Below are 13,365 nucleotides of genomic sequence, written 5' to 3' on the forward strand. Positions count from 1 at the left end.
GCTCTCGCTCCCTTGAACCCTCAGATCAGACGCCAGACACCAGATAAAAGTCCAAATACTTATTTTATTCAGACAATACAGTGCACAAAGCACCCTCCACTCCACTATACTCATAAACAATCACAATAAACAAGAATAAATCCTCCACTCTCCCAGATGTGTTGCCACCCTTCCATCCAGCTCAGCACGTCCGTCTGGGATTCCCCAGAGTCCTTTACAGTCCTTGACCCGGAAGTGTTTGTCCCTCAGTCCATGTGACTTTCTATCACTTCCGGGTCAGGTAAAAACTTCTCCTTTTCTTCATCCCAGAAACACATCATTTCTTCTGTCCATGTGACTGGGACGTACTTCCGGGGTATAGGGAAGCGACTCCTGGTGGCCCCCATGGTATCCAGCAGGGCTGTGCATTAAAAGTCCACTGTCTATAATTCCCTGCTGGCATTCAGGGCATCTCCATGCTGCAAGGAGGGCTCCATCTGGCGGCCTGGGGGTGTTGGCCGGGATGAATGGCCGACCATATCTTGCAGTAGTTACAAAATGTTTGAAGTCAACATTAAATCAAAGTGGGCTTTACTCTAGTTGATCAATAACTGACTAAAGTATATATGGCCATTCCTCCATTCTCTGAATCCAGTTCTAGTGGAGCAAGGCTCTAGATCCTACCCTGGCAGCAAAATGTTCAAAAGAGGAAGCAACCGATTGTATTTTTATGAAGACAAAAAGTCTGTTTGCTTTATTTAGACAAATATAATGCAAAACCATAAACATTTTCATTTAATGTTAAGCATCCTTTCTGAAATACTTATAAATATTTAAAGATACAGCCTATAGAGGTGTATATAGACATATTGAACTGTTATTGTTAACTATCATTGTGTATTTGTATAAAGTGCTCATTTTAAATCATAAATAACCTTAGAAAAACTACTAAAATGTATCAACTTCAAATGTATACTGGAATAAGCAATTTCAGAAAATTAATTAAATTAATAGATACTAACTTACTCCCAAATCAGACTTAGCACCTTGTTGGGGAAATCCAATGAAGCTTAATTTTGACTTAAACTTCTATGATTGTTACATTTTATGTTTTTAGCCCAATAAAATATAAAGACTAAAAAGTATATCTGTGACAGTACATTGATTTTATATTGATTGCCTTGCAATAAAAAAAAAAAGTGGAGCAAGAACATACCTGCTGCATAGGTGACACATTACGTCTTTTTCTAAGTTTCCTCTCTTGTGTGATCCTGAGCCTAGAAATGATCTGCCTTCTTCAGAGATCTTGAAAATGCTTCTTCTTTTAATCTTTTTCATTTTCACTTCATGTTCTTGACTGTTGTGCAAATCCAGTTGATGTTGATTTTGAAAAACGCTTGAGCACATTGGGCAATGATACTGACTAGGGTTCCTGAAAGCCACTGTTTGGTCTTCAAGATCAACTCTGTAACAGGCAAAAGAAACATGAATGAGTGATTCTTGGGGGCAATTTCATAATATGAGTAATTCCTGATAAAAAAAAAGATTAGTTATTTGCACTAAAGCTGCAAATTATTAAATATATTTTTTCAGAGTTTCAATAGTTCACTGTTTTGATTTTGAAGCTGTACTGGAAGCTGTATTGGATGCAGAATTTGTTTGAACCAGTTTTTTCATCAAAAGAACATTAAGAATTGAAGAGAGAATTATCAGGTCATACTGTATACTAGCAAAACATAAAACAACCTAAGCATAAAGGAAAACACTGAATTTTAAGAATTCCAAGGACATTAATCTGTATTTAAGAATATAAGAGTGGCTTATAATATTCACATATCTATGAATTTTAATATGTCTGTTTTCCTGGATAGTGACCCACAGACAATGCCCAAATCAATGGGTACAATGAAGTACCCAGAAACAGAGATGATTCAAATATGCTGCAGGGTACAATCTGAATAGTCACTTGACCTAACAAGTCTTGGAACTGTAAGTGGAATTGGGATCAACCAATAGAAACATGGAGAGAAAACACAAACACAACACAAAGGTCATCACTGCTGCAGATAATGCCAGAGAAGCAGAAAAAGTTACTTTATGGGTGTTTGGACTTAAAACAGGTCACTAAGGCCAATAGTTGCTGCCAATAGTCCTCTTTTAAAGTGGATTGATTGATGAAGACAGGTAGATCAGAAATTTTAAAAAATGAAGGAAATTATGAAAGATTTTTAAGGACAAGACTTTAAAATGATGCATTGGTTGGTAACTGTGACCTAATAAAAATAACCTGCAAAACAGCTTAAAAGTCAAATACGAGTTATTACCGCATGTTCTTTTCTAATAAAAGGCATAGACGGATAAAAGTTTTAAGAGTACTTTATTTTCAAAGCATGACATTTGGGCATACCCAATCTGCTTGCTGCAGGAATGTAAGTAAGATAAATACAAAGAGTAATAAGTTGTCACTGCAGTGAAAGTCTCCTTTAACAAACAAAATTGACACCTTTAGAAACAAAGTTTACCTTAGCTCTAGCTGAAATGATGCATTGTGCTTTACGTGAAGTGTTCTACAGCTGTCAAAATAAATGTAAGTGCAAAAAGCAGAAATAACTTTCTTCACAGATGGTGCATTTTACCATAAATGTTATACACATTATATTGTACATAAGTTATTGTATGTATTTAATATCAAATTCATATACAATTTGAAAACTTTAGCTGATTTTGTGAAATGTAATGTATGAAAACATATTAGGTAACCAAATATGCAGCCATTCACTATTATGCTTTAGATCCATTTAATACAGTTCATAGTCCGAGATCAGACGAGATCAGGTGCGTTCACACGGGTGTGGCCGTAAGTCTTAGACTTATCTTGCTCAACTGGAAGAATCTTAACTCACCTCTTTTAAGTCAGTGGATAACTGATGTTATACACTGCCTGGCCAAAAAAAAAGTCGCCACCAAAAAAAGAGGTCACACACTCTAATATTTCATTGGACCGCCTTTAGCTTTGATTACGGCACGCATTCGCTGTGGCATTGTTTCGATAAGCTTCTGCAATGTCACAAGATTTAGTTCCATCCAGTGTTGCATTAATTTTTCACCAAGATCTTGCATGATGGGTGCATCACTTCATCTGCCTCTCTTCTTACCCTGATGCACCCATCACTCTGGAACAGGGTAAATCTGGACTCATCAGACCACATGACCTTCTTCCATTGCTCCAGAGTCCAATCTTTATGCTCCCTAGCAAATTGAAGCCTTTTTTTCCGGTTTGCTTCACTGATTAGTGGTTTTCTTACGGCTACACAGCTGTTCAGTCCCAATCCCTTGAGTTCCCTTCGCAATTGTGCATGTGGAAATGCTCTTACTTTCACTATTAAACATAGACCTGCGTTCTACTGTTGTTTTTCTTCGATTTGATTTCACCAAACGTTTAAGTGATCGCTGATCATGATCATTCAGGATTTTTTTCCGGCCACATTTCTTCCTTGAAGACGATGGGTCCCCACTATCCTTCCAGTTTTTAATAATGCGTTGGACAGTTCTTAACCCAATTTTACTAGTTTCTGCAATCTCCTTAGATGTTTTCTCTGCTTGATGCATGCCAATGATTTGACCCTTCTCAAACAGACTAACATCTTTTCCACGACCACGAGATGTGTCTTTCGACATGGGTGTTTAAGAAATGAGAAGCAACTCATTGCACCAGTTGGGGTTAAATAACTTGTTGCCAGCTGAAAGATAATCGCCCATGCAGTAATTATCCAATAGAAGGTTCGTAGCTATTTGCTTAGTTAAATCCAGGTGGCGACTTTTTTTTTGGCCAGGCAGTGTATATTATCTAAAATTGGAAAAAATCCAATTCTCATTTAGAGGACCTGTACAAAACTTTTTCAAAACCTGGCAGGATCTGATGAATAATATTTTAGAATAAGCATTTAAATTGAGGAAGTGGATTCTCTCCTCTCTTTTTCTATTCTATTTTTATTTATTTATGTATTTATTTATTTATTTACATATTTTTACTATTACTAAAGTACTACTCTGCTGACCTAGCTCTCTTTCTCATGGGTGGGGGTTGATTTGTTTCAAACCAGTTTTGTTAAACTTGACTTGCATATATGGAATATTTTTTTATTTTAATAAAATAAAATATATAAAAAACACAGTTCAAAGTCATAGGTATAACAGCTTTATAAAGGACAAAAATATTATTACATTTCTTTACATTAAACTGCCAAAAGAACTTTTTCATTCAATAACAAAAATTAAAACTTGGCAAACTGTAATTTTAAAGCACTAATTTAAATGCAGACTAACAAACACTAACTTAACAGAATCTATTCACCTTAAACCATAATTTAGCTGTTCTTGGGAGTGAGGTGAGTATATCAGATGACAAATGAAAAATCCTATAACTCTGCACAGAAGCACACAGAGTTTTGGAAACTCTTAAATCAGCATATTGTAAAACAAGTTGCAATCCTTACACATTTGATTGTCAGTTAGTACCTTAACAAACTATCATTATATTCTACTCATGGAATTCATTCCAACAGCCTATGTGTAAATGTATCCATGTAGCCTGACGTTCACCTAGAGTTAATTTTTTATTTTTTTGCACTCTATGTTCCAGCTATCCATAAACTGTATAGGACTAAGCACATTAAGGATAAAGGTTCAATAAATGACTATGAAAGACCTACAAAACTTGTATTAAATTTCTAGTTATAATAATTCTTCAAAGCTTTACAATTTTTAAAGATGCTGCATAAGTAGTTGCCAGCACTATGAGGATAATGCTCTTTGATTTCTCCAGTTTCTTCAATACCATCCAACCATCCCGGTGAACGGATGAACTTAGAGATATCCAAGTGGATGAGCCTATGGTGTCCAGGATAATGGACACTGTGTTTCTGTACACCCCTGACTATAACACCAGGGGCCTCATGTATAACGCCATGCGTAGGACTCACACTGTAATATGGCGTAAGCACAAAAGCGGGAATGTGCGTACGCACAGAAAAATCCAGATGCAGGAATCTCTGCGTACGCAAACTTCCACGTTCTTCCGCTACATAAATCCCGATCAGCGTGAAAAGTAACGCACGTGCCTTCTGTCCCGCCCCAACTCAGAATTACGCCTCTTTGAATATACAAATCAATACAGTAATCCCTCCTCCATCGCGGGGGTTGCGTTCCAGAGCCACCCGCGAAATAAGAAAATCCGCGAAGTAGAAACCATATGTTTATATGGTTATTTTTATATTGTCATGCTTGGTTCACAGATTTGCGCAGAAACACAGGAGGTTGTAGAGAGACAGGAACGTTATTCAAACACTGCAAACAAACATTTGTCTCTTTTTCAAAAGTTTAAACTGTGCTCCATGACAAGACAGAGATGACAGTTCTGTCTCACAATTAAAAGAATGCAAACATATCTTCCTCTTCAAAGGAAACAGAGAGTAAAGCAAACAAATCAATAGGGCTGTTTGCTTTTAAGTATGTGAAGCACCGAGGCACAAAGCTGTTGAAGGCGGCAGCTCACACCCCCTCCGTCAGGAGCAGGGAGAGAGAGAGAGAGAGAGAGAGAGAGAGAGAGAGAGAGAGACAGAGAAAAACAAACATGCAAAAATCAATACGTGCCCTTTGAGCTTTTAAGTATGCAAAGCACCGTGCAGCATGTCCTTCAGGAAGCAGCTGCACACGTCCCTATCGTCTAGGTGTGCGAACAGCCCCCCTGCTCACACCCCCCTACGTCAGCGCAAGAGAGAGAGAGAGAGAAAGTAAATTGGGTAGCTTCTCAGCCATCTGCCAATAGCGTCCCTTGTATGAAATCAACTGGGCAAACCAACTGAGGAAGCATATACCAGAAATTAAAAGACCATTGTCCGCAGAAACCCGCGAAGCAGCGAAAAATCCGCGATATATATTTAAATATGCTTACATATAAAATCCGCGATGGAGTGAAGCCGCGAAAGGCGAAGCGCGATATAGCGAGGGATCACTGTATAAATAGCCCTTAAGCTCAGCCTTCTGTGAAAAGACAATGGGAAAAGCACGGGGGAAAATATAAGAATTTCAGCGAATACCAAGTGGAGGCAAAGGAAAAACAAACTATTTGTTGGTTTAAACAGTGGTATAATCAACAAAAGGAAGTTGATCGAGTGACATAGTGTCGGAGAAACTCGAAAGCTCAAGTTCACAAAGTCGCACAGTGCCCGAAATAAAAAAGAAGTTGTCACATATCAAAGTCGCTGTGAAAAGGCGAGTCGTAGCCTACCGTCTGAGTGTCATATGAAAGTTTATTAGGGGTCAGAAAAAAAAAATAGGCACACAGTGGGGGGAAAAAAGCACGAAATGTCAACTTTAATCTCGAATTTTCCACTTTAATCACGTAGTTTATTTTGTCATTAAATTAGAACATCATAAACTTCATCTTAAAATAGTTTATTTTACTAGTTTCTCAAATCCCATCGTAACTAAAGTAGCACGTTAAATGCTTTGTTCTGTGTTTGATCTTCTATGTGTGTGAATCACTATGTGCTTCCGTTCTTTCTCTTTCTCCGACAGGACACAGAATCCATTACATTCGTGATATTATAGCTCTCTGAATAATTAAAATACTGAGATGTATACGTGATATCTTTTTCATGATGATAGGAATGAAACCATGTTATTAAAAATGGGAACACGGCGCAGTGATTGTTCATATCTCAAGCAAGAGGCTTGCTGTGCCATGCGTGACCTTCGATGAAATAATTTATTACAGAAGTACTGTCTCTTTCAAACATACTAACCTACAATTCTTGTCCTTACTTTTCTTTCTCCAAATACCCAATCGCCACACAATCAGCTCTGTAATAGACGTTAAGCCATCTGTAAGCTTAGAACGTCGTTTCTTCAAAACTTTTAAGGAACATTGAAATATCTTCGTAGTACATGTTTAATTATTCTATCCATCTATCCTTCCAGTGTCGCGTCAGCACCAGCAAGAATACAGCGCAAGGCAGGAGCAATCCATGAACTAGCTAGCGCTGCGGCACCGTGTCCTCACATGTTTAATTATTAACAACACAGATTATTTAAATGAAGTTAAAGTTTTATCTGTATACTATAATCAACATATCTTGCTGCATTTCATCTTAAAAATAATATCGTCATCATACGCGCTTTATAAATTGGCGCAGGTTGTGCAATATTATAACTGTAGTGCAAGTTTACAGTGGGGTAATTGTACTTATAAGTACAAACAGTTCTACAAGGAGCACTTGATTGTGTGCGTTTATAGTTCTTGGGATGAAACTGTTTCTGAACCGCGAGGTCCGTACAAGAAAGTCTCTGAAGCATTTTGCCGTGGCTGACGCAGCGTGTGCTTGATGCTATATCTCGATAATTCTCTTTCCGATCAGCTGCTGCTGTGATTTCCCACTCAGATACAGTGATATAAATACTCCGAGTGGTGCAGTGAGAGTAATATGGAAAAAGATGATCCGCTGTGGCAACCCGTAACGGGAGCAGCTGAAAGAAGAAGAAGATGCAGTGAGAGTAACAACGCTAAAGCAGTTATGGTATTTGGAATACTATGGCTATTCCCTGGACCATTATATTGCTACAGGTTAATTACAATTAGATGCATTACACTAATAAACAATATGCAGTTAAGTTCAGTGTATTTATAAAGCCGCGTCAGGAATGTGGGTCTAAGAAAGAAAGGGTAACTACATAGGAACAGTAGCACTGCTTTGACGCTGGGTGCCGCCAGTCTGCAAAACTGAGTGGAGAAATTGTGTACGCCAGGGTATGAGGTACCGTGGAAATGTGCGTGGCTTTACGCCAAGTTTAGGTTTTATACATCGCGATTTGAGCGTGGAAACTTTCGTACGCAACATTTCTGTGCGTACGCACCGTTTATACACAAGGCCCCAGGTCACGTCACTTGCAGAAATTCTCAGATGACTCTGAACTTATGGGGTGTATAAATAAGGGGGATGAGACTTGTCTGAAAACCTAACATCTGCAAAACCAAGAAATTAGTTATTGACTTTCACAGCACCAGCCTCTTTGTCCGGTCACTATTCAGGGAGTGGATGTAAAGGTAGTACACTCCTACAAGTACTTAGGGGTCCATATCAATAAAAAGCTGGACTTGTCTCATAACATAGGGGAACTATATAAGAAAGGTCTTTTTCTTAGGAGACTGTGTTCTTTTAATATGGTTAATGACATTCTTCACAACTTCTACAATTCTGTGATGACCAGTGTGATTTTCTATGCAGTGGTGGGCTGGGCTGGTAACATCATTTCAAGACAGGCCCACCGAATCAACAAGCTAATTAAAAGGATAGGCTCAGTTGTGACACACACTCTGGATCCAGTGGAGGTAGAAGCAAAGGAAAAAATTAAAACGATATTAAGCACCGAGTAATTTTGGCCAGCAAATTATTCAGTAAAAGTGAATCAAGAAATGCTACTGGGGCTACCTTATACTATTTATTTCTTGAGCTTCTCTAAAAAGGCAAATTTCCCCTTGGGCACAAATACAGTTCGTTTGTGCGTGTATGTGTTCTATCTATCTATCTATCTATCTATCTATCTATCTATCTATCTATCTATCTATCTATCTATCTATCTATCTATCTATGCTAAAACACTGTTGCATGTAAGAGTTCTAAATATAGTAAGAGGTTCAAATGATCACGTTTATGTACAAGTAAGACTATACACCTAGCCTATTAGTTAAAGATAAACAATAATACCATCAGCCAGAACCTATTTCCACAGAAAGAGGTGTGCAGAGCTAGAATTCTATAAAGTGCCCTACAAAGAATGCAATCTCCATCAGGAAGCAATTCCACTATGAAGACTTCAACCATATCACTTCAACCACCACCACCACAAAGAAGTAAAGAATCTCATACACTCCTCTGTATACATTTGTATTACTTGCTTAAAGTAAACTGATATACTGTAAATCTTAAAAAAATGCACCTTATACAGTTATTTACTTAAAAATGTAACTTTTAATGCAAGGTGAAATGCTGTGTCTCTAAATTTCTTGTCTATATTTTTTATCACTGGAATAAATCTTGCCCTTTTTCTTTTTGCAGATGCACTCTGACATAGAACTTCACTGACTTTTCATTTAAAAATAAGAATTAAGATGGAACTTACAGCACATAATGGAAACAGCTTTTTATTTCTGATCATCTTCATAAGAATTGACCTTGTGCAATGATTAAAGTTCTGAAATTATTTTGAAAATTAGATACAAAGATAGTAGGACACCAGGAGAATGTGAGGCATGTAGTAGTATTTAAGTCTGTTATTTGAAAAAGTACTTTGTACAGAACAGAAAATATTTATGTAGTTTTACTTTAGCACACATAAAAGCACCCAAAAATATATAAATGCACACTTAACCTAATTGATATGTGAGTTGAAAACATACAAATGCTGCATGAAATATGTCTTGTTTTTTTAAAATCTCTCTTCTTACAAATATTGTATACATATGACCATCTTTACATATAGAACACATATAATTGTCCCACTGTAACCACTGCAAGACTACAGCTGCTGAAGGTTTCTAATTTTAAAACAACTTACTGCCAGTAGATGGTAGCAGCAAACCAGAATTGATTCATCGCATTCTGCCATCAGGTTTTTGCTTGAAAACAGTCTCTGGCAATTTGCTGAGTTAACATACTATGGGAATTTCCAAACCATTTCTGAAAAACACTTTATATGTGAAGAAAGCTTTTGAACTAACAGTGTTGGAAGAACTGAGTAGCATTAATTAGTATTTTATCATAATAGTATTTTGAAAATATAAATGTGGATAAAACACATTAAGACTTAAATTTTCCTCTTTTAAATTGGCATGTAAATTTTGCAGTGCAATCCAAACAAAGTTCTGCTTCTTATATGCAGGACTTTGAAAGCCTTATATGCAGGGCTTTGTAAGCACAACAGTTTATCTAGTTAAACTAAATTAACACTGCCTTTCTGTCAATGGGCAAAGAAGGATCCAATGTTTTCAAAAACCAATCTGTTTTTTTTTTTAAATTTATTTTTACTTCACCCTAGAAGGTGGGGTAATCCTGAGCAAAAAGTAGCACATACACATCAAAAAAGTTAGCAAACAATTGTGCCAAAGTTAACTAGTGATTCTAAATTGGTTCTGTGGGAGGTTTCAAACTCAAATCTTGGAGGGGTTGCACTGCCTGCCGTGGTATTCAAAGCAGAAAAAAGCACATCAGTGTTACTGGTATAGCAGAATGCGGACACTAAAATGACATATAATTAAATAACAGTCTTCATTAAGAGCTAAATATGGTTGGAGTGAAAACTGAGCAACATGCAAAACTCAGGGAGCTCTGGGTGCTCCTAAATTGGGAGTATGTTGTTTAGTAACACATGTAGGAATAGAACAGATTTTGACAACTGAGAGTGATTAATGACACACTTTTAATATCTAGTTATTAAACAATATTTGGTTACGTACATTCAGTCCACATACACATGCTGTGAATGTGCAAACTTCATACAGACACAGACCAGACTAGCAATTAAACCTCAACTCATGGCACTGTGTAATAATAATAATAACAATAAAAATAATAATTTTACTTATATAAAACCATTCAAATGCTCAAAACACTTCACAGATAGTCAAGGGAATATAATAAAAATAATAGCAAAGATGACATTGATAACACAGGATACAAACTAATATCAAACTTTAATAAATATTTGAAAGCCAAAGTTCTGATTTAGAATAAGAAAAAAAAAGTGTTGATGTAACAATAACCCACAGTAATAAAGAACAATGAATAGGATTTCATTATCAGTTTTACAGTGTCACTGGATGACATTGACCATTTAATAGTTATTTATTTGTAGTTCAGTTCAGATCTCACAATCCCAGCCTGACCTCTGCGGCACTGCAAAGTAAACAGACTAGACAAAGTTGCTATAATTTAATCAGCGATCAAAGGTAAGTTGATACATACATGAAGGAGGAAAACAAAGGTACTCCAACCAGTAATCACTGATATGCATCTGCCTTTATATGCTGCTATGCATTGTCATACATGTGCGCATGGGATGCAGCTAAAGGGTCTAAATGACTGTAATTCCACACCAGACCAGGGGGTGGTGGAGTGCGCTGACCTTTTTTCTCACTTTCCTGCAGACTGTTCATGGGAAATTCCATCTGGCCCTTCTGATGATGTCACTTTCAGTGTGGAACCTATGAATGAAGAGCCTTCCGCATCCGCCCTGGATGACCTCACTTTCTCTGCTGACCTTTAAAGACACCATATTTACCTTAACTCATCAGTTCTGTTTTGGACTCCGTACTGAGCATATCAGTGTGAACAATTTATCCTTTTGCAGCCAGATAATATTATACGGGTGGCTGCCCCAAACCTTTTAATGACTCTTGGATTGGGCTGGTCCAGATGGGGGAGGTGAAAGGGGCTTATTATGATCTCTCTGAGGAAAGAGCTCTCCTCTCCACTAAGGCAGAGCCCTTACCTACATGTGGGGGTGCCCTAGATTGGCAGGCAGCAAATGTGGAAGAGTGGAGATTTGACCCTGAGTGGCCAACCCACCAACAGGTTCACACCCTCTGGAATAAAGTAGGGACATGGGACAACAGTCCCCAACAATAGTACAGCAGGTGACCTGCTACCTGCTCTTCACGCAGATCCCCAAGGGTTTTACCCAGTCGGTCTGGGGATAACAATTTAAAAATATAGCAGAGCTCATGGAGCTCATAGAAAAAGAACGGACGGCCTCACAATCTGAGAGGGCAGAACCGTCCCTTAGTCGAGCCCAGATGGATTACGACCCAAGATTTCAGTCCCTCCGTTGTAAGCCAGAGCCTGTACCAGTGTCCCTAGATTTGCGAGCACACAACCTACTTGGGGACGAGGAGGAATACAGGTGGAGCAGGGGGGAGGGGTTGGTGCGCTCTGATAAATCCTCTGGCGATTCCGCATACAGGAGTGGTGATTGTAAATGGATATAAAACCGAGGCCTTGTTTCATTCCAGTAGCAACATTTCTATTGTTGCCCCCTGATATGTGCTTCTGCGACAATGGCTTAAAACACCGACCAGTCTAACCTGTATCCATGGGAAAACCTGGCAATACAGGTCTGCCACCTGTTTCATCAGCTGCGATTGATTGCTAGTGAAATTAGCTATGGCGGTTCTTCCAAATCCATTGTTTGTAGTGATACTGGGGCGGGACTGGTTGAAAATCAAAAGCGGATCAGCATTTCCCACTCCTACATTAAAATTAGGCCTAGCCATAGACTTAGAAAAAGCATGTCAATCTGCCTCCATGCAATTTAGAGAAACGCCGGCTTCATTTAAAAGGGAAAAATGGAATAATGATTCCCTAAAATTCACAAAAAAATGCAGTTGCTCTTGTCAATGGCCATCGCACTCATCAACCTATGCCACAGGGTCCTCACTTTTTTTTTTAAGAATGATCTATTGTATCGGGTAGCGGAGCATGAGGGGGAGATGCGAAAGCTGTTGCTAGTTCCCTGAACCCTCCGGCGGCAGGTCTGTGAATCAGCACATGCCCATCTCCTAGGAGGCCATTTGGGTACCGTGAAAACTTTGGAGAGAATTAAGCTCCGATTTTATTGGCCGGGAATCAATGATGAAGTTCGTCGCTTTTGCACATCTTACCCAGAGTGTCAACTGCAACAAATTCCTAGGACGGACTGTGCTCCTATCGTTTCCATTCCGTTGATTGAAGTTCCATTTGAGAGAATCGGGGTCAACTAAGTAGGACCCCTAGAGCCCTCAGCCCAAGGACACAAATATATTCTGGTCCTCTTAGATTATGCTACCCGGTATCCGGAAGCTGTTCACTTGCGCTCAGATACTTCTAAAGCCATCGCAAAGGAATCGGTAGGGGTCTTTGCATGAGTTGGCATCCCTAAGGAACCTAAGGACCAAGGGACGCCATTCACCTCTGAGACTTTCTGGGAAACGCCCAAATTACTTAAAATTAAGCATCTAAAAACCATGATGTATCATCCTCAAACCAACAGACTTGTAGAGAGGTTTAATCAGACTCTCAAACAGATGCTTCGCAAGGTGGTCAGCGAGGATGGAAGGAACTGGGATCAGCTCCTCCCCCTTGTTCTTTTTGCATATTGGGGAGCACCACAAGCCTCCACGCGGTTCTCACCTTTTGAATTATTATATGGATGACAACCCCGGGGCATATTAGATATTTTAAAAGAAGGGTGGGAAGGCTCTTCCCACCACCAACATATCTACACTAATTAATAAAAGGCAAAGCCCTCATTGACTCACTGACTGACTGACTCACTCATCACTAATTCTCCAAC

The 13,365-nt window shown here is 38.6% G+C and overlaps 1 protein-coding gene across 3 annotated transcripts in view; it reads right to left on the reverse strand.

The window, feature by feature from the left end:
• si:dkey-154p10.3 (oocyte zinc finger protein XlCOF6) overlaps nucleotides 1-13,365 on the reverse strand; it is a 139,503-nt gene that overhangs the window by 31,403 nt on the left and 94,735 nt on the right. For all 3 annotated transcript variants that reach the window (XR_007935290.1, XM_051929030.1, XM_051929031.1), the window contains exon 5: nucleotides 1,196-1,444. Coding sequence is in view for 2 of the 3 variants with exons in the window: in XM_051929030.1 (XP_051784990.1) it covers nucleotides 1,196-1,444 (249 nt within the window). In the remaining variant the exon portion in view is untranslated. The remainder of the gene's footprint in view (nucleotides 1-1,195; nucleotides 1,445-13,365) is intronic.

This window comes from Erpetoichthys calabaricus, chromosome 6 (assembly GCF_900747795.2).
Source record: "Erpetoichthys calabaricus chromosome 6, fErpCal1.3, whole genome shotgun sequence".
Lineage (NCBI taxonomy): Eukaryota > Metazoa > Chordata > Cladistia > Polypteriformes > Polypteridae > Erpetoichthys > Erpetoichthys calabaricus.